The following is a 21,694-nucleotide window of genomic DNA, read 5'->3' as shown; positions in this document are numbered from 1 at the left end:
GGGTGGATCACGAGGTCAGGAGATCGAGACCATCCTGGCTAACACAGTGAAACCCCGTCTCTACTAAAAATACAAAAAATTAGCTGGGCGTGGTGATGGGCGCCTGTAGTCCCAACTACTCAGGAGGCTGAGGCAGAAGAATGGCGTGAACCCAGGAGGCGGAGCTTGTAGTGAGCCAAGATCGTGCCACTGCGCTCCAGCCTGGGTGACAGAGGGAGACTCCGTTTCAAAAAAAAAAAAAATTGTTTTTTAATTATTCAGGCTTGGTGGCATGTGCCTGTAGTCCCAGCTACTCAGGATGCTGAGGTGGGAGGATCGCTTTAGCCTGGAAGGTGGAGGCTGCAGCGAGCCGTGATCATGCTACTACACTCCAGCCTGAGCAACGGATTAAGACCCTGTCTCAAAAAATAAAAAGAAAGAAAAACAAGAAGAACAACAACAACAGAGCCTCAAGGAACGATGGAACCATAATATTAGTATCATCAGAGTTCCAGAAAAAAAGGAGAATGAAGGCAGGACTGAAAAAGTACTCAAAGATATAATGGCTGAGAACTTGCCAAATTTGGTAAGAGAAATAAACCTACAGATTCAAGAAGCTGAGGGGACCCCAAACAGGATCAACTCAAAGATAATCAAAACAAGATGCATCACAGTCAAATTTCCAAAAACTAAAAAGAAAAATTATTGAAGGCATCAGAGAAACATAATACCTTTTCTATTTGGAAAAACAACTCGGCTGACAGAAGATTTCTCATCATAAACCATGAAGGTCAGAAGGAAGTTGCACAGTATTTTCAGATGCTGAAAGAAAAGAATTGTCAACCCAGATATCTATACCCAGCAATACATCTTTGGGGAATGGAGGGGAAATCAGGTCATTCTCAGGTGAATAAATATTAAGAGAATTTGTCACCAGCAGACCTATCCTGAAAGAATAATTAAAGAAATTTATCTAAACAGAAAGAATATGATTTTTATTTTAATTGTTGGCCATTAGGAAGATAGAAAAATGGAAGGAGTAAAAATATGGGTAAATAAAATTTCATTTGAAACCCCGTCTCTACTAAAAATACAAAAATTAGCTGGCCATGGTGGTGGATGCCTGTAGTCTCAGCTACTCGGGAGGCTGAGGCAGGAGAATTGCTTGAACCCAGGAGGCAGAGGTTGCAGTGAGCTGAGATTGCTGCAAAAATATAATAATAATAATATAGCCGGGCGCGGTGGCTCACGCTTGTAATCCCAGCACTTTGGGAGGCCGAGGCGGGCGGATCACGAGGTCAGGAGATCGAGACCACGGTGAAACCCCGTCTCTACTAAAAATGCAAAAAATTAGCCGGGCGTGGTGGCGGGCGCCTGTAGTCCCAGCTACTCAGAGAGGCTGAGGCAGGAGAATGGCGTGAACCCGGGAGGCGGAGCTTGCAGTGAGCCGAGATTGCGCCACTGCACTCCAGCCTGGGCGACAGAGCGAGACTCCGTCTCAAAAAAAAAAAAAAAATAATAATAATAATAATAATATAAAAATAAAAACACAAAATAAAATACACGGAATTGAATTAAATAGAAAATACAACATATTAAAATGTGTAGTATATAACTAAAGTAGTGCTAAGAAGTAAACTTTTTGTTTTTCCTTTTATTTTTTGAGACGGAGTCTCACTCCGTCACCCGGGTTGAAGTGCAGTGGCGCGATCTCGGCTCACCGCAACCTCTACCTTCCAGGTTCAAGTGATTCTCCTGCCTCAGCCTCCTGAGTAGCTGAGATTACAGGCGCCCGTCACCATGCCTGGCTAATTTTTGTATTTTTAGTAGAGACGGGGTTTCACCACATTAGCCAGGCTGGTCTTGAACTCCTGACCTCAGGTGATCCACCCGCCTTGGCCTCCCAAAGTGCTAGGATTACAACCATGAGCCACCGCACCCGGCCTAAGAAGCAAATTTATAGTATTATACATATGTTAGAAAAAAACAAAAACTGTAATCACTAGTCTAAGCTCTTGCCACAAGAACAGAGAAAATGAAGAGTAAAATAAACTCAAATCAAACAGAAGGAAGGAAGTAATAAAATAAGGGGAGAAACAAATGAAATAGTAAGCAAAAAAGAGAAAATCAACCAAACAGAGAGGTGGTTCTCTGGAAAAAAAAAAAAACTGACATAATTAACAAATTTCCAGCAAGACTGACCAGAAAGAAAAAGCCCCACACACACAAGAACAAAAAAAGAAGACAAAAATTACCAATATAAGAAATGAAACGAGCTATTACAAACCCTACAGACATCAAAAGGACAATGAGGGAACACTGGGAACAACTCTACACACATGAATTCAACGAGCTGGACTGAACGGACCACTTCCTCAGAAAACGCAAACTCACACGACGGACCCAGCATGACACAGATCATTCGAACACCCACTAACTCTTAAGGAAAGCGAATGCGTAACTTGAAAGCTCCCAAAAAGGAAATCTCCAGGACCAGTTGGATTCACTGTAGATTTTTCTAACAAACATTAAAGAACTAATTCCGTTTTCACACAATGGCTTTTAGAAAATAGAAGAGGGAGAGCATTTCTAAATTCATTTTATGAAGCTTGCATCACCCTGACATCAAAACAAGACGGTACCAAAAAACACGACAGACCAACAGCCTTCATGAATACATATGTAAAAATCCTTAACGAGATGTTAGCAAATAGACTTCAGCGATATCAAAACAATTATATACCACGACCATGTCTATTCCAGGGAAGTATCCCTAGTTCAAGACTCAAAAAATCAACCATCGTAATCCACCGTATTAACATCCTAAAGGAGAAAACTCACAAGATCACACCAATGCAAAAAAGGCATTTGATAAAATCTAACAGTCATTTACTATAATAGTGCCTGGAAAACTGGAACAGAGGGAAACTGCCTCGCCTTAATAAAGAGCAACTACAAAACCCTACAACTAACATTATTCTTTTTTTTTTTTTTTTGAGACGGAGTCTCGCTCTTTTGCCCCGGCTGGAGTGCAGTGGCACCATCTCCACTCACTGCAATCTCTGCCTCCCGGGTTCACGCCATTCTCCTGCCTCAGCCTCCCGAGTAGCTGGGACTACAGGCGCCCGCCATCACGCCCGGCTAATTTTTTGTATTTTTAGCAGAGACGGGGTTTCACCGTGTTAGCCAGGATGGTCTCGATATCCTGACCTCGTGATCCGCCTGCCTCAGCCTCCCAAAGTGCTGGGATTACAGGCGTGAGCCACCACACCCGGCCGCTAACATTATTCTTAATAGTTAAAGTCCGAATGTTTTCCTCCTCAAATTTGGAACAAAGCAACGATGCCCCTCTCACCACACCAGTCTTTAACGCAGTACTAGAAGTTCTAGTAAATGCAATAAGGTAAGAAAAGAAAAGGCATTCAGATTTTAAGAGAAGAAACAAAGCTGTCCCTCTTTGCAGATGACATGTTTGTCAACATAGGAAATTCCAGAGAAGCTCCAAAGAAATTGTCCTAGAACTACTGCTAAGTTAGTTTAGCATGATCAACATATAGAAATCTATGGTTTTTCTATATCCTAGCAATGGACATACAGATACCAAAATTTAAAATACAATACCATCTAATAATCACACAAAATAAAAGAAATACTTAGATGTAAATGTAACAAAACATGTACGGGACTTGTATCCTTAAAACTGCAAAATGCCGATGAAAGCGATAAAAGATCTACATAAATGGAGAAATATACCACGTTCCTGGATTGGAAGACTTAACATAGTAAAAATGTTCACAAACTAACACATAGGTTTTATATAATTCTGGCTTGAAACTGATTTTTTTTTTATATATCAAGATTTTTTGTATATATTGGCAAGATTATTCTAAAATGTATATGAAAGGCAAAGTACCTAGAATGGCTAAAATAATTTAGAAGAAAAAGAATAAATTGGGAGGAGTAAGTCCTACCCAGTTTCAAGCCTTATTACATAACTACCGTGATCAGGACTGCGTGGTACGAGGGACAGACACACAGATCAATGGAACGGAATAAAGAACCCAGAAATAGGTCCAGACAAGCACGCCCAGTTGATTTTTGATAAAGCACAAAAGCAATTCAATGGAAGAAATGCAGCCCTTTCAACAAATGGTGCTGGTGCCACTGGACACCCACAGGCGAAAAACAAAACAAACTCTTCAACCTAAACCTCACAGCTGATACATGTAAAATGTAAAATGACAAAACTTTTAGAAAATGGAATCACAGGAAAAATCTTCACGCTCTAGGGCTGGCAAAGAGTTCGCACCACAAGCCTAATCCACAAAAGGAAAAACGGACAAATTGGACTTCATCAAAATTTAAAAATTTTGCTGGGCAAAGTCTCTGTTAAGAAAATGGGAGAAAAAAGCTACAGAGTAGGAAAAAATATCTGAAAAACCACATATCTAGCAATAGACTAATATCAAACAATCCAACTGGAATATGAGCAAAATACATGAAGACACATTTCAACTAAAAGGATATGTAGGGCCGGGCACGGTGGCTCACGCCTGTAATCCCAGCACTTTGGGAGGCCAAGGTGGGCGGATCACGAGGTCAGGAGATCGAGATCATCCTGGCTCACAAGGTGAAACCCCATCTCTACTAAAAATACAAAAAATTAGCCGGACATGGTGGCCGGTGCTTGTAGTCCCAGCTACTCGGGAGGCTGAGGCAGGAGAATGGCGTGAACCCGGGAGGCGGAGCTTGCAGTGAGCCAAGATCGTGCCACTGCACTCCAGCCTGGGTGACAGCGAGACTCCATCTGAAAAAAAATAAAATAAAAGGATATGCAGATGGCAGAGAACCACATGAAAAGATGTCCAATATCACTGGCCGTGGAAATGCAAATCAAAGCCGCAATGATCACCACATATCTATCAGAATCGCAAAAAGAAAAAAAAGACAGAGACAACCCCCGTGCTGGCGAGGCTGTGGAGAAACGGGACAGCTCCTGTGCTGCTGGAAATGTGAAACGGGACATCCACTCTGGCTGAGAGTTTGGCAGTTTCTAAAAAAACTAAAAATGTGACTACAGCATGGCCTAATGATTGTATTCTTGGTCATTTATCCCAGAGAAGTGAGAACTTATATTTACACAAAAACCTGTACATGAATGTGTATACAGCTTTGTTCATAGTATTTCATGAAGCAAATGGGTGAAAAAGGCAAATCCAAAGGTATGACTTCATTTATCTAAGATCATCGAAATGACAAAATTATACAAATGCACAGATTAGTGGTTGCCAGGGAGTAAAGAGGGGTGAGGTAGGAGGAAGGTTGGTGCAGTCATAGAAGGGCAACATGAGGGGCCCTCCAGGTATGGGCTGTTCTGGGCCCTGTGTCAATCTCAGCACCTAGTCATGAGACCGTGGCCCTATTACAGTTTCCTAAGAGGTTTCCTTTGGGGGAACTGGGTAAAGGGTACACTGCTTTCTCTATATCATTTATTACAACTGCCTATTATGAATCTATAATTAGCTCAAAATAAAACCTTTATTTTATTTTATTTTATTTTATTTTATTTTATTTATTTGAGACAGAGTCTCACTCTGTTGCCCAGGCTGGAGTGCAATGGTGTGATCTCAGCTCACTGCAAGCTCTGCCTCCTGGGTTCAAGCAATCCTCCTGCCTCAGCCCCCTGAGTAAGTGAGATTACAGGCGCGCACCACCTCGCCCGGCTAATTCTTTTGTATTTTTAGTAGAGATGGGGTTTCACCATGTTGGTCAGGCTGGTCTCGAACTCCTGACCTCGTGATCTGCCCACCTTGGCCTCCCAAAGTGCTGGGATTACAGGCAGGAGCCACCTCACCCGGCGTTTTTTTTTTTTTTTTTTTTTAAAGGGGGGTTGTTAATATCAGCATCGAGCTCTTGGATTTATAAAATTATTGTATTACAACAGCAGCCAGCACATAAGAAACCTCACAAAAGAGTCAGCTTTAAAAAAAAAAAAAAAAGGCCAGCTTTTATTTTTTCTTTTACCTTTTCATGTCTCAGGAGCTGTGCTGCCCACTTCTCGCAGCTGTGCACCGGGCCTTCACCCACACGCCCACGGTCCCAGGCTGTGGACCCTGGCAAGTCTGTGGAGTAAAGGCACCTCCTGGGAGGGTGGGGGGCCTTTGCCCTCCTGGAGAGAGGCCCTCACTGGAGATGGCACAGAGCCCAGCACCAGGCGAGACACGCAGTGCCATAGCAGCCCCTCCGTGTGTCCCTGTATCTGTGTGTCTGGGCGTTTCAGGCCTGTCAGGCTCTGGGAGCCCACGCACCGCTGATGCACGCCAATGGAAACACGGCGGCCGCCCCACCTGTTGCTCCTGGTCTCTAGTCTGTGCCTGTCTGCCTGCAGTGTCGAATTCCACCCAGTGTTGAGTAGGCCCGTGATGGGAACAGGGACAGCATTCCCTCCCCACACGCTGTACTCCCAGGGCAAGGCTCTGAGACAGCAGGTGCTAGGGTGGGGCCGGTAGGCGGAGCAGGAGGTGGCGCTCAGGAGCCCCCACCCTTGGACAGGAGGCTGCCATGTGCCAGGGGACGTCCCTCCTGCCTGCAGTCTCACAGTGCCCCTCCTCCTCACCTGGTCCCACCCTTGGCCCATTCAGGGTGCCTGTGGCTCCAGTGCAGCTGTGTTGTCAGGCCCAGAGGCTGGTGACAGAGAAGCGTGAGAAAGGACCCACAGTCAGAGGAAAGGGGGAGAACTATGGCGGATTCTACAAACATCGAACCATCTAACCATTTCACGATGCACCAGCAACAGCAGCCCCCACATGGCCACAAGGGACCCCGCAGGCCTGGCTCTGCATCCCGCCTGCCCCAGCGTCTGGGGTCCATCGGATCAGCACCGCCCACCAGGAGAAGGCAGTCATCTGCCAGCCAGGAGAGGCCTCGCCAGAAACCAATCCTGCCGACACCCTGATCTTGGACCTCCAGCCTCCAGGACTGAGAAGGAAATGTCTGTTGTTGCAGCGCCCGGCTGTGCTGCTTTGCTCCAGCCTCCCCAGCAGACCAGTGTCCAGTCCTTCAAGGGAATGAGCCTGTCAGTAGAGGCTGGGCCTTGTGGTGAGCCAGCAGGGAAACCTCTCGGGGAGAGAGGAGGGCAAAGAGAGGCCAGCCTGGTGGGGAAGAAGGGGTGGGAGTGGAGAAGACAGAGGCCGCTCACTGAGTGAGGAGGACCAAGACACAAAGGCGCTTTTCACCAGGCTCCTGTGCTCTCAGGGGAGACAGGGAGGGTGGCATTGGCTACAAGGGCCTGCCCAGCCCTGGAGAAAGGAGCTCACAGCAGGGTCGTGGAGAGGGGAGGGACTGGGTGGGGGGTGCTACCATGTGACCTGCTAGGAATGAATCTGCATTAGCATCCGTCTGGCTGGAACAGAGATGCTTCAGCACGTGTGGGGCTGCACGCAGGCACGCAGGGTGGAGGCCCCTCCACTCTACAGCCCCACAGCCAGCACCTGCCTTCTCACCTCTTCTAGTCCAGGGCCCCGAGAAGCCATTAGCAACCATTCTCACCTTGGTGTGAATCTGCAGCTCTGCCGCTCCAGCGTGAAGGAGGAGAAGGAGAGCAGGAAGGGGTGTCCACCACCACATGCCCACAGGAGCAAGGCTCCCACCCTCCCGGGGTGTGAACTTGAACCCCTGTGACCTCTGTGGGTGCATGTGCACAGAATGCAGGTCCCCTGCCCCCCAGCCACCGCACCACACCAGCCTAGCCATCCTCGAGAGCCGCCACAGGCGTGGGACCCCCCAGGGCACTGGAACACAGCAGCCCCAGTGAGTACCTGGAGCCTGAGCCTGGACCAGAGGCCATAGACGGCTTGGAACAGGCCAGTCCCCAGGAGGGGCGGCTCTTCTACAGCCAGCCCAGCACTGCCCGCCCAGCCTCCCAGATCCAGAGGCAGCTGCTCCAGAGGGAGTGGGGGCTCCAGGGACTTCTCCCAAGCAAGATGAAAACACGGGTTTTTGCGTGAAAGCTCCTTCTTAAATATTGACAACAAATTTAGAGCCCATCTCAGATCCCTGGCTTATGCTCCCTCAGCCCAACAGCCACAGACCCAAAATTCGAAGTAGCCATGCGCCCTGAGAGCCCAACCTGCCTGGCCACGCACAGGCCGGCCACGGTCCAGGAGTGGACGTGTGTCCCCGCCACCACACAGCTGTGTCCCTCCCTTCCATCCCCCACCCACAGGCAGAGCTGGACAGATCGGCACCACAGAGAGAGACGAGCATGGCCAGTCCCAGGCCCCCAGGCCCCCAGGCCGCCCTGCCCACCTGCCCCATCCCTCCCGCACTGTCCCCTCAGAACGGGGTCCTGGGCTGAGACTCCCCAAACTGTGACCTTCAAGGCTTCTCACGCAGCTCACCCCAGCCAAAGGGCCTGCAGCCCTGCCGGTCACTGTCCCCACCATACTCTCGCTGGACCCCGACCCCTCCAGCTGCTGGGGCAGGAAATCAAGCCTGCGACTGACCCTCCTGGTGGGTCCCTGAAGAGAAAGGCTTGTAAGGGGGACTCTGTGACACCTGCAGAACCGCCCATCCCTGGAGCCTGGCCTGCAGTCACCGTCGAGAGGAGAGACTTGGAACACAGAGTGGACCCTGGGGCATGGGGACTTTGCCGTTGGCAGAACAGACACCTGGGGGAAGGGCCCTGGCTCCATCGTGCCCAGCAAGTACCTGGCCCATATCAGGGACATATGAATAAAGAACAGACCACATGGTCCAGTCCCCACTTGCCTCAGGACAGCAGCCCAGACCCCCCTGAATGACAAAAGTCCTTCTCTGGGTTGAGCTGAAACCTCCCTCCCTTAACTCCCACCCATGTCCCCCGTGCCCCTGGGAAACTCTGCGGTATCCAAGGCAGCCGTGGGCTCCTTCAGCTCTCCAGGCCCTATGGTGAAAGATCTGCAGAGAGGCCAACCCTCCCTTGGGTCTGCTGTGCCAGGCAGGCATATGAGAGACCCCAGGCGTCTGTAATGCTGGCCCGATGCCCATCCAGTGAGCCAGCCCCGTGCTGCTTCTATCCAGGGAGTCTCTGGATTTGGGCTCCTTAGGCAGCAGAGCACACATGGAGATGTGGAGACCCCAGAGAAGACCCCACAGGACTGGAGCCCAAAGCCAGGGTCAGCCTCCCAAGCACAGCACAGCCAAGCCCCAGGTCTCACGCCCGGGCAGTGTGCACCCTCGCTCCGCACAGAATCAGGAGACCCTGGGGGCTCCCAGTGGGCCCAGTTCTGCCCCCCAGTACAGGAGAGTGTTAAGAACCCAGAAATTCAGGAAGAAGGAGGCAGAGAGGGAGGGGGGAGACACAGAGAAAGAGAGCAGGGGTGTGGGCCAGGCCCTCTATAAAGACCCAGCCAGGGGCGTGTGCTGAAGAGGGGCCAGGATCCCACCCTACAACAGCAGCACCTCCTCAGGCTGTTATGTCCCCAGCACAGCTGCCAGGCCTGTCCCCACGGACATGGACGCCTGATGGGAGGCCACTGTCAGGAAGGGGCACCAGAGCTTGGTCACAGGGTCCTAGATCAGCAGCCACGTGCTGCTGCCCCACCTAGTCCTCACAGCCACACCACACGGACTGCACGTGGGCCAGGGCCCTGCACTGTGGGGTGGGGCTGGTGGGTTCTCACTGACACGAGTGGGGCTGTGGAGCCCCCGGCCAGGCAATGCCTGGAGTGACCCCAGCCCCAGCCCCAGAACATGGGGGCTCTCCCTGCTTTCCAGGGACGTGTCAGAACTCAGCCCCCCACTGCACTGGTTCCAGCCACACTAGGGGTGAGGGAGGGAGGGTCAGGGCCTACGAAGGCCATTTCCAGCCTTAAGTAGGGAAGGGGAGAGAACATCTGGCAAACCCCAGCCCTACCCGGCACTGGAGATCGGGGTGCTGCACCTCCTGCAGGGCTGCAGTCCAAGGACCCCAGGCTGAAGCAGAGCCTGTGGCAGGAAAGCTCCATCACAGCACGGACACGCCCAGCTCGGTCCATGCTCCCATGCCTCCTGGCCCCTAGGGCACAGTGTCTCTTGACACCTGTGTTCAGACACAGTGTCAGGTCGCCTTGTGGGAAGGCAGCGTCTCTGGGCCGCACACTTGCACATGGGCTGCTGCTCCCCTGAGTGGATCCTCCTTGCCCGTGGGGACCCTCTGTGGGGCCCTGAGCTGGGCCTGGCTGTCCCTGTGCCCCAGAAGTGCCTGCCACCATCTGAATCAAAGCCCAAAAGAACAGGAGGCCACAGCGGTTGCCCAGGAAGCTCAGGGTCAGCAGTGCCTCGGCCCCTGAGCTCCGCTGACCAGACTCCCTCCTGGTGCAGCGGCCACACACCCACACACACTCTCTTCAACCCACAGGAGGCTGGGTCCAGGGAGAAAGCTGGGCTCTAATTACATGTCCTGGAAAGAAATCCCAGCTTAATTTAGACTAAAACAGAAGCCGTGGTTGGAAAGCTCCCCCGGAGAGCCACCTGCCTGAGCCAGGATGTGTTTCTCTGATGTTCCCAAGGACCATGGAGGGTAGCACCAGGCTGGAGCCATGACAGGGGTGGGGACGCCCAGGGCTTTGGGGTTCTGGGGGCCCTGACTTGTCACCCTGCCCATGTCCCTGACCCCCAGGTGGAACCAGCCCCACAGGGCCAGAGGCTGTGACAGGGGCTTCCTCAGGGCCCTGGGAGGGCAGAGGCAGTAACGTGGGGACAGAGTGTGACAGGGGCTTCCTCAGGGGCCTGGGAGGGCAGAGACAGTGACGTGGGGACAGGACTGGGAGCATGGACACACGTGAGACTGGCTGGGGCACGGAAGGGGAAAGGCACCTGCGCTGATGGGTGACAGACTCCGGAGGCACCACGGGGCTTCCGGTGGGCTCTACCATCTCTGGGCGTCAGAGCCCACCTGCCTCGTTCTCCAGCGCCACCCCCTGGTCCAAGCCCTCACCACTCCCACCTGGATCACTGCTTCCGGCTCCCACTCTCCTTCCCTACTGTCTACACTGTGCCCCCAGCACCCATCACGAGTCAATTGGGCCACACCTGTACTCAGAGCCCTCCAACGCCCGAGCCAAGGCCCCTCTGCCCCCGCCACCCTCACAGCCTCTCCCCTGCTGGAGCTGCTCCCCAGGGGCCACCCCACCCCAGTGGAAGGACACACTACACCCCGACTGCCCTGCAACACTCACTGCCTGCCTCGCCCAGGAGGACGCAGCCTCTGAGAGGGCAGGAACGGCCTGTGTTGTGCACTACTGTGTCCCCTGCAACTGGAACAGGGACGAGGAGCCCCTTCCTAAGGAATGAGTGAATGGATGACAAGGGGACGAGGAAGGGGTGGATGGAGGGTGGGGCAGGGGGAGTGAGAGGCTGGGGCAGCGGGTGGAGGGGCTTCCAGTCCACGCACTCACTCACTGGCTCCCTCTCCCTCTGCCTCACTTCGCGCCCCACCTCGGCTGATGGACGTGCTTCTAAATTCAGTGGAAACTTGGACACGGTGAGAGGACTTCCACGCCACCCTTCCTGCATCTGCTGGTCTATGCAGATGCACAGGCCCGCACTCCCAGAGGTCCTGGACTCTGCTTCCCTCACGGCTCCAGGGCTGTCCCCTTTCTGTCCACACTGTCCACTTGTCCTTCCCTCCTGGACTATGCACGTGGCATGGACGGGCTGTAAACCCCTAACTTCATAAAACTCTCCTGGCCTCCATCTCTCTCCTGCCCCTGCCCCCGTCGCTCTGCCTCACTTTGCTGCAAAGACAAAGCATTGCCTACAGGTGTCCCCCACAACCCCTCTCCTCCCATTCCCAGCAAGCCCTCACTCCCACCACATGGCTGGACCAGCTCCTGCCTCAGACCCACGGGGTGCAGTGCGCAGTCTTGGGTCCTCTCGTGGCCTCTTGCCAGGCACACCTCCGCTGCTCCACCAACCTCACCGCCAGCTGCCACTTATAAGTCCAGGTGCCCTGGACTCCATCACAGGGCAGCTCTTTCTCCACACTTCCCATTCCCTGGGGATCCTGGGTGGTCTCAAGCTCTGAAGATGACTGGGACACCCATGTCCCTCGAATCACCACCTCCAGCCACACCTCTTCCCAGGCTGCTAGATGGCTCACCCCTCACGCTCTCCAGTCCGTCCTCTGACGACCCTATGCAAAGTGGCACCTCCAGGCCTGCACCCTGCACGCTTTATCTCATTTCGTATGTGGGAAAAAACAGCACGGAACTCATCACCATCCACTCATCCGTCCACCCGCTGACTGCTCTCTAGGGCACGCCTACGCCACGCCACTGCACACCACACCAGGCTGCAAAGAAACCAGGCCCGGAGGTGTCTTGTCCCCAGAACACGGCCCACCGGGCAGAGGTTCAGCTGTCTTCCTTCACTCCTGAGTCCTCAGCACCTGGCAGAGGCTCTATGAACACTGAATGAATGAATGATGAACAGGTGGAGGGAGGGCTGGCTGCAGGGCTGCCCACCTGGCTGGACAGACACAGGGCCAGAGAGCTGGGCAGAGGGCAGGATGGTGGACAGGGCATGGACGGGAGGACAGACGGAGGCAGGGAAGTGGCGGCCTTCCCGCCTCCTCCCACCTCCCCGCGGCCTGAGGTCCTCAAGAGCTGCGTCCTGGCACTCAGCAGGGCTCTTGCTGGAGTGAACTGCTGGAGACCCCCATGTCAGACACCACCGGGCCCCTGTCCTCACCCCAGGCCCACTCTGTGTGGGGAGCCGGCTCAGCCCCGACCCCACCCTGGTAGCACAGTGTTCTTGGAGGCCGGGGAAGGGAAGCCTCACTCCTGGGCCCAGAATCTCTCTTGGCAAATGATCCACTCAGACGACCACAGGAGACGGCCAGGCGCCAGGAGCCCTCCTGGAAACGAGGCAGAGTCCCGTGGCAGGGACCCAGCCACTGTGACCTCACCCCGGCCCAAGCGAGTCAGAGGAGTTCCAGGTGGCCACACATGGGCTGACCCAGTCAAGAGCACGGCTGGGAACTGAGGGGCTGGAGGCCCTGGGCACACACAAGGGCAGGAAGCTGCCAGCAGCCCTCACAGGCCTGGGGTTTCTCAGAAGCAGCCTCTGATCCTCACAGTCCCCTCCAGGCTGGGACCCCAGTGCAGACCCCACAGCTGCTCCCCAGGGCAGCAGGAGTTCAGCAGCATTAGAGCCGACTACAGCCCCCCCACAGCCCAGACGCACACCCACAGGCTAACAGAGGGTGCCCCAAAGTCCTGGGAGAGAAGCAAAGCGGAGACAAGGGGGCAGAGTGCCCACCTTCCCTCCCAGGTGAGAACACGGAGGCTCAGAGCCTCCCCAGGCAGCAGGAGGCACGGACCCAGGGCCTCCTCCATAGTTCCACACCAGCCTCAGGAGCAGAGCGGCCCCAGCCGGCCTCTGAGGGTGCTCAAGGCTTTGCCAAGCAACAGGCCAGGGTGTCTGCCTCTCCCTCCAACCCTCTGAGCACCAATTAAATAAACTCTAATTAAAAACAACAAACTAATGAGAAATACCGCCCACTACCCACAGGCCCTAGGCTCACAGAGGTGAGGCGAGGCTCCTCCCTAGGCTCCCCATGGACCAGCACTCCCCCACAGCGGACACAGCCCCCTCCACACACAGACGCACACACGGGTTCACGTGTCCCCAGGTGCCCCACACGAGAGCAGCAAAGCGGCTCCCTCCTGTGACTTGGAGCCAGCATGTGGCCCTGTGGGACACAGATCACCTCCAACCCGGGGTTCCCCGCACAACCCAGGCTGCCTGGAGGGAAGATGTGTGGAGGCGGAGGAACCTGGGAGCCACCCCAGCAACGCCCAGGCCCTGCTGCAGACACAGGAGAGCAGAGACGTGCTCAAGCCAAGGGAAAGAGGGGCGGCAGGAAGAAAAGAGGGAGAGGCAGAGAGACACCAAGACACCAAGAGGGCCAGAGACAGAGAGCGTGGAGAGGAGACAAAGGGCTAGACAGGCAAAGTGGGAGGAGGAGGGAGGGGGAGGCGGAGGGGGAAGAGGGGAGAGGAGGGGGAGGGAGAGAGACCGAGAGAAACAGAGGAGGGAGGGGGAAGAGGAGGGGGAGGGGGAAGAAGGGGAGGGGACGGAGAAGCAGCCCTGGACCCCGTCTATGTGTGCTGGGAGATCCAGGGGTCCTGCCCAGGGCTTGGTGCGTCTCCTCCTGCCTCCTCTCCTGGCCCTCAAGGGCCACACACTCAGCACCGTGGACAGCGCCCCATGAGGCCGGAACCTGCCGCCTCTACCCAGCTCCCCTCTACCCAGCTCCCCGCTGGCCCGCACCCCCCAACACTGCTTACACCCCAACAATTCATTACTTCAGCAGAGGCTCACTGCCCCCTCCTGGGTGCCCGCCCCAAGTGAGGCTCCAGGGATCCCCTGAAAAAATAAGGCACCGTTGTCCTCAGGGACTTGGGTCCACAGGGAGAGAGAGAGGTAAACAGCTAGTGACTCCTGGGCTGCCTCTGGGAGTATCCACTGGATGTGGGAGCACCCAGTCCTCCAAGAGGCCACACTCTTCACCAGCCACCTCCCACTCCAGCCCCCAACGGGCATTGCTGGCGGAACCACAGACCCCCACAGGGCCTTCCATAAATTCTACCCCAGGGCTGTGCTGCAGAAAGGCACAGAATCCACCTCAATGCTGCTGTGCCCAGCACATCACAGACAGCTCTGGGGGCTGAGCCCTCCGTGCGACCCCCGCAAGCCCAGACAGCTCTGGGGGCTGAGCCTTCCGTGCGACACCCCCAAGCCCAGTTCTGTAAACGCTGCTGTCACCCAGCAGGGGCCAGCACCAGGCTCAGGGGCAGGCAGAGTAGATGAGGGCAGCACTCCAGGATCCAGGCAGGCAACGGGAGGCTCCCTCTGAAGGCCTCACCCAAGAGACCAGAGGCCGTGTAGCCGACTGCTTCTTCCTCACACACACAGAACCTTGAAGGCATGAGCCCCAGACTCGAGGACTCCACAGCCATCTCCTTCCTCCTCTGCCACCAGCCCAAACACCCCTCCATATACCCTCCTGTGCACCAGGCGTCCTGGGGCAGTCACTGGGTGAGGATGGGGCTCTGGAAGGAGCCTGCTGTGGGGCCTGCTCCCTCCTCTTCCATCTGGGCTCTGAGCCTCGGAACCATAAGGCTCAGGAAAGAGCAGACAGCAGTCCCTGGCCCAGCACAGGGCCTCTGACACTGAAGTGCTAACAGGCTCTGTGGGGGCAACTCCCGAAGCACTCACTCCCCAGCCACCACTCTCCACACCAGAGTCACAGCAGCCCAGCCCAGCCTTCCACCTGCCAGTCAGGGAAGCAGGAAAGGGGACCTCACAGTGCCCACTGCACAGGATGGGGAGTTGACACCCTGGAGGGTGGGGTGCAGAGCACTGGACCTGAGCTCCCATCCAGGCCCCTTGGGTCCACTTTCTAGATGTGCTGGTTATTTTGGCAATCACAAGCTGTTCTTAGGGTAGGTGGTTGAGGAGAAACTGCCGAAGCACCTTCCTGGCACTAGGAACTGTGAAAGCACTCAACACACAGCCTCATCCCAGGCAGCACAAGGGCTCTGAGCGAGGTGGACGCCACAGGTGAGCGTCTCAGGCAGGAGCAGAATTCAAAACGCCAAGTGCCCCTCCCAGACCACTGGCTTGGGTGAGGCCAGAAGGCCAGCCCTCCTCCTCGCTAGGAAGCCCCTCACCTGGCCAGCAAAGCCACCTCCAACAGGCACCATGCGGCTCAGCCAGCCATGGAAGCTGGTGGCCCCTGGCCTGTGGGCTCTGCAAGCCAGTGCCTCCTGGGGACAGGCCACTGTGATCCTCCCTTCAGCGAGAAATACAGCACTGGCACCTCTGGCAGAAGCACCCCCATAGCACACAGGGTGGCAAACAGACTGTCTCACATTTGTTCATCTCCAGCAGGGCTGTGGGGGGACCCCAGTGAGGAGACTGCAGCCACCCCAGCTCCACGGCGCAACTGAGCTTGAGACAGCACACGCCTGGGCCGCACGTGCTGGGCCTCCTGGCCTCAGCTTGCCTACCCTGTGAGGACGACCACGAAGTCCATGACGTTCCAGCCATTCCGCAGGTAAGAGCCCTTGTGGAAGACGAAGCCCAGAGCGATGATTTTGATCCCTGCCTCGAAGCAAAAGATCCCGATGAAATAGGGCTCCGTGTCGTCCTAGGAGAAGCGCAGAACAGTGGTCACCCCTGGCCCCCACCAGGTGCAGTAGTGGGCAGAGATGGTTGGTAAGGACCCCACCCCACTGTGTGCAGGCCACAGCCATCGTGAGGGTCTGACCCTCCTCACCTTGCCCCCAACACCCTGCAGATTCTCCAAGGAGCCATTCCCATCACTGAGCCTGCTTGCTGTCTGCATGTGTCTCCTAATGGGGACACCACTGTTTACAGCAGCAACATCCCAGTCATGCCTGCAGGCCCCTCGTGCCTCCCACCCTGGCATCTCAGCTTCTGCCCACGTCACAGTGGGGCCCCAATCTCCCTGCTAGCACCATGCAGTGGGCCTGGCTTCGGGGAGACGGTGATGTAACAGTACTAGCTGTGGGTGCTTATCAGGTAGTTTTTCCTTTATCAACTAGGGTGGCCCTTTAATACCCCCATGAGGTCATCCCCATTCTAACATGATGGAGACAGAGGCACAGAGATGCCCGGGAGCCAGGCAGAGGCCACAGCAGCCTCTGGGTGGGAACCTGCACAAGGTTGCCTGGATACAGCTCAGGCTTTCTTGAACTCAGTCCAGGCCCCGTTTATGCATTCAACATGCACCCGGATAACCAGAACACACACATCTCGGCAGAAAACAACAGAAATGAGAAGCACGACCTCGGCCCTGAGTGTGCTGAGCAATGACCGCCACATCTGTGAGGACCCTAGAGGCAACGAGCCACAGTCTGGACCTGAGGCTGGGAACCACCCTGGGCTCAGACTGCAGGGAGCCTCCCAGAGGGCGTGCCACCTGCAGGCAAGGCTTCCACAGCTCGATTTTGAGAAAGGGATCCAGGTGGAGGGAACAGAGCAGCCAAAGGAATGAAGACAGCTGATCCTAGAAAGATCTCTTTCCTGCACCCCAGGCTGAGCTCCAGCCAACAGCTACTGAGCACGAGAGAGCAGAGCCAGGCCCTACCAGTGCCGAGCTAGGAGCAGCAAACAGGGTGGAGACGGGCTGTGTGGAGCTTGAGGAGACCCCAAAGACTCCTCATGAGCATACGCGTGGGGCTGGCAGGGAAAGGCCCTGTGCAAGGCAAGCCCGGGGAGCTGGGGAGTTGCATGTGCAGGGTTGGCATGGGGGTGTGGGACACCTGTACTCTGGGGCTGCTGCCTTAGGGAGCAGGTGAAGGGGTGGGGAGAGGAGGCCAGCTTCAAGGACCTCCCCTGAGGGTTCGTCCTCAGGACTGTGGAGGTCACAGGAGGAAGCAGCTGCTGGGCTGCCGCGGAGCTGCCAGGTGAGGTGAGTGCCACCGTTCCACAGCCTGTGCCTTCCTCCCCAGGAAGCCAGGCTCTCGAGGGCTCTCCGCATCTTACTCCCACCTTACTCAGCCTGGGCTCTTCCTGTCCTGTGGTGGAGCTGGCCCAAGGCTTGGCTGGCAGTGCCTGGTGGAAGCTACCAGCACCCAAGGGTCCATCACGGCCCGTGCTGACTCGCCATGCTCTTCCTGGCCCCGAGGCTTCTGGTCTGATTTGTTTAGGAGGGACCCCTTTTCCCAAGGGGTGGGGTTGCTGACCATCTGCCCCAGGGGAACAGTGGGGCCCCAGCAGACAGAGATCTTCACAGGAAGCTTCTTGGTGAAAAAGAGAACAGGCCCGACGCCTAGGAAGGACCAGCCAGCACCTTCGGCTGGGAAGGAGGCCCCAGCCCGAGCCGTCTCCTCACAGGTCTGCCCTGCCCAGCCCATGGCTGAAGGCTGGCTTAGGTGGGAGGGATGGGTGTGCAGGCAGCTTGGTGTTGCACTGCAAGCTGGGGCCTGGCTCCAGGTAGCTCCAGAGTCAATGGGGAGGTGGGAAACAGCCCCGAGAGGCAGGGAACCAGGGAGGCCTCGCCCAGGGCCAGGCTGGCAGACAACTGAGGGGCTGCCCCTGCACCACCCAGCCTCAGCCTGCTCTGTGGGCAGCAGCACAGCTTCCCCTCCATCCCAAGGGACATCAATGGCTGGGCCTGAACATGGGACTGGGGCTGGTCAAGAGCTCCCAAGACCTCTAGGCTGGCCCAGGGCGGGCATGTTCTGCAGTTTTCTCAACAGGTTAGCTCGCCACCCCTAGAAGTGTCCTCCCCAACCCATGACCACAAAGCAAACCCTCCCACACCTGTGAGGCAGGAACTGGCAAGGCTGGACACCCACTGCCTGGCAGGGCAAGACAGCTTGATCCTCCCTTCCCCTGCCCCTGCCCCGGCCTGGCCCCTGGGCCTGCGTCCCTCTGACCCTGGCCCTGCCCTGTTTCCTGTGGCTTGGCATTCAAGGCTCTCTGCCTGTTTCCTCTCACGCTCACCCTCTTCTCCAGCCTCCAGAAAGCAAGGGGCCCCACCAGGCTACTGCCCAAGTCCCCCACAGGGACCATGACTCACGCCTGCCTCATGGTGTGGCTGGGCTGTCCACACCCCTCCTCCCCACCCTGCCATAACCCAGACCACTGGGCGTTCCAGACTGTGCTCCATTAAGACCTCCTCACCTCGGCCACCCACCACTCACCTTCTCCTGGTGCCTCACCTCCAGGGCAGGCTCCCTGTCTCCCCTTCTGCACTCCTGGGCCTGCGGTGGCCCAGGTTCAAAAGGAGTTCAGTTTCAGGGCTAAAGTCTGAATAGCTCTTGTCTCAGGACGCTAGTGGGGGCGGAAGCCAGACTCAAGGGAAGAGGGAGCAGCTCTTGACACCCCAGAGAGGCCGTCTCCTGGATGCCTCTGGCCCCGAACCCCCTGGGCCCATACTTGCTCTGTCTTCTGCTCACCTGGAGGCTCCAGTCTTTAGGCACACTTGGAACCCAGACAAGGGGCCAGGCATCAGGGAAGAGTGGGGGCTGGGGGACGTGCTCTGACCTCAGAAACAGTGCTCACCTCCAAAATGCTGCCCTTCCTCTGACCCAGCCCCTCCAGAGACCCCACGGGGCTGACCTTCCACCCAACCTCCTGTTGAGCCACAGAGACCTTGCCCTGGCACCCCGACTCGCACAGACTCTATGCTCCAATGGGGGCTACCACGGGGGCCTCTTGGCTGGAATCTAGGGACAGGTAAAAATGATTCAGAATGTTTGAGAAGGAATGCTTCCCACAGGACGGTGAGGCGCACTGGAGAAGAGGTTCCAAGCAGGCTCGCACAAGACAACTTGGAGGAAGAGGCTCAGGGTTCCCACATCCAGGCCAAAGCCCATCTCAGCCCAGGAGGGCACACATGGCGCTCAGAGCTGACCTTCCCAAAGATATGAATGCCCCTTCCCTGCCCCAAGTTTAGAACATGGTTTTCTGGATCAAAGTCTAGCGCCGAATGCCATGACAGCCATTGAGGTGCAGGGGTAGCTCGTGGCACAGGGCAGACTGGCCCAGGGCTAACGTGGCCACGCCCAGGGCTAAGCCGGTGACCCCAGCTGCCCTGGCCCTCGAGGAAGGTGTTATCTGCCAGGCCTACCTTTTCCTTCAGCGGAGAGGGGCACTGCCCAGACGACCCTGCCCGAGGGAGCTGTTCTCAGGCACAGACCCTTAAGGAAAGTGGAGTCGCGGTCTCCCCACCACCCTGCCCTCAGGCCCAGCCGGGCACTCACCAGCCGCTCGGACATGGGCGTTTTGTCCCCATCAGGGAGGTGCTGCTCCAGGGCCAGCACGATGCAATTGGCGATGATGGTGGCCAGGATCATGTACTCGAACGGAGTGCGTGGGTTAAGGACTGGCCGGGAGACGCCGCAGGGAGGCAAACACGAGGCCGAGGCCAGCAGAGCCCAGTGCAGCAGCCACCGCCAGGCCGTCTCCGGAGGGGATGAGACAACTGGGTCCGGAACCCCCTTCCTGGCGGACGCGGCCTGGTCTCCCTCACTCCCTGCCCCCATCCCTAGGGGCGGCCGCGAGGCGGGGCCTCCGCAGTCTGGGCCGCCAGCCCCTCGGCACACCCAGGCGGTCGTCAGCACCGCGGACAGCGCCTCCGGCCCGGCTCCGCCCGACTCCAGCGCCCCGAGGGGAGGGGGCCAAGCGCCCCCAGGCGAGGATGGAAGGAGACCCCGCGCAGGCGCACACTGCTTCCTCCAGACACGCTGCCACATGTACCTACACAGGCACGTGAACATACATGTAGCCCGCATCGCGAGCGCACGCACGCGCAGCGCCCGGCTCCAGCTCAGCCCGCACACGCAGGCACCTGCAGCCAGGCGCGCGCACGGCCGCGTCCCCACGGCGCTCGCACCTGCATGGACGCGGCTTCGCCCTCGGTGCCCTCCAGGCTGGCCGCGCGCTGTGCACCGACCAGGATCCCCAGGACCCGGCGTGCGGAGGGACGAGTCCGGAGCGAAGGGGCTCCGCCCCGCGCCCGCCGCACTCACGGAAATGCTCCCGCACCCGCCGCTCCGAGGGGCCCCGGGGCGCTCCGCACCCCCCTCGCCTGTCTCCCGACGCCTCCCCAGGTCGCGCCCTCCCGGCCACCGGGAAGATGGCCCCGGCCCCGGCCCCCGCCCCGGTCCCCGCCCGGCCCCGCCCGGCCCCGCCCGGCAGGATATGGCCACTCGGTGATGCGCTTCGCGTATTTGCGGACGACGTTGTCCTCGCTGAAGACGAAGAGCGAGCGGTTGACGGTGAAGCAGTTCTGCTTGACTGGGATGGGGTTGTACAGCGCCATGGTCCGCGCGCGCTGCGCGATCGATTGCTTGTAGAGGACCCGCTGGCCGGGCTGCAGCCCCCCGGGGCCCGGGCCCCCTGCCCCGCCGGCCCCGCCGCCCCGGGCCCGCTCCCCGCCGCCGGGGCCCCCATAGCGGCCGCCCAGCTCGTCCCCGAAGCGGACCATGGCTCCCGGGCCCCGCGTGCATCCCCGGCCCAGCGGCCCCGGCAGGGAGGGCGCGGGGCGCGCCAGGCACTCAGAGCGGAGCAGCCGCGGAGCCGCTGGGACCGCAGCGGACCTCGCCTGGCCCCGCCGCCGCCGCCTCACCCGACTCCGCGGCCCCGCGCCACGCCCTATAAGGGGCCGGTCACGTGGCGGGGCCAGGCCAATCCGCGCCGGCCCCGCCCACCCTGCCGCGCCGGCCCCGCCCCGCGGCCGCCCCCGCCCCGCCCCGGCCTCTCCGGCTGCGCCTCCCGCGCTCCGCGCCCTCCCACCCCGGGGCTGGGCCGGGCCCAGGAGTGGACGAGCCTGTGGGTCCTCGACGGCCGCTCAGCGCCAGCCCGGGCCGTCCCCGGAGCGCGCTCTGCCGGCCGCTCCGCCCCTGGGCGCCCTCGGCTCCTCAAACTCGGCCTAGACGAACCCCTCGCTCCGCCCGGAGGCGCCACCAGCCGCGGGGCTGCAGCCCAGAGCTGGGCGCCAGGCCTGGGCCGGCCCGCCCCGTCCCCGCCGGATCCCCGGCCTTCCCAACCCTCCGGGTGCGCTCGGCTCGCGGCCTTGGTGCCACGCGGACGCTTCTGTCGGGGGCCTCCAGCCTGGGTGCGGGACCTGCTGTTTCCACGCAATGGGCTGGCCCCGGGATCTCAGCTCAGAGAAGTCTCTGACTGCCTTGCAGGCCACGCCCGGTTAGGGAAC

At 57.6% G+C, this 21,694-nt stretch overlaps 1 protein-coding gene across 23 annotated transcripts in view; it reads right to left on the bottom strand.

Annotated features, from left to right (window-relative positions):
• The window catches only part of CACNA1B (calcium voltage-gated channel subunit alpha1 B), a 243,343-nt gene extending 222,237 nt beyond the window's left edge, over positions 1-21,106 (bottom strand). For 21 of the 23 annotated variants that reach the window (XR_004031497.1, XR_004031498.1, XR_004031496.1 and 18 more), the window contains exons 1-3: positions 20,685-21,099; positions 19,743-19,848; positions 16,017-16,156 (exon numbers count right to left, since the gene is read on the bottom strand). Coding sequence is in view for 19 of the 23 variants with exons in the window: in XM_030818343.1 (XP_030674203.1) it covers positions 16,017-16,156; positions 19,743-19,848; positions 20,685-20,968 (530 nt within the window). In the remaining 4 variants the exon portion in view is untranslated. Of the gene's footprint in view, positions 1-16,016; positions 16,157-19,742; positions 19,849-20,684 lie in introns of those variants that run through there. The other 2 variants (XM_030818353.1, XM_030818356.1) reach the window with 2 other exon arrangements.
• Positions 21,107-21,694: the final 588 nt, after the last annotated feature.

This window comes from Nomascus leucogenys, chromosome 8 (assembly GCF_006542625.1).
Source record: "Nomascus leucogenys isolate Asia chromosome 8, Asia_NLE_v1, whole genome shotgun sequence".
Taxonomy (NCBI): Eukaryota; Metazoa; Chordata; class Mammalia; order Primates; family Hylobatidae; genus Nomascus; species Nomascus leucogenys.
Note: the sequence above shows the minus strand (reverse complement) of the source record. Positions and strands in the feature narration are given on the sequence as shown.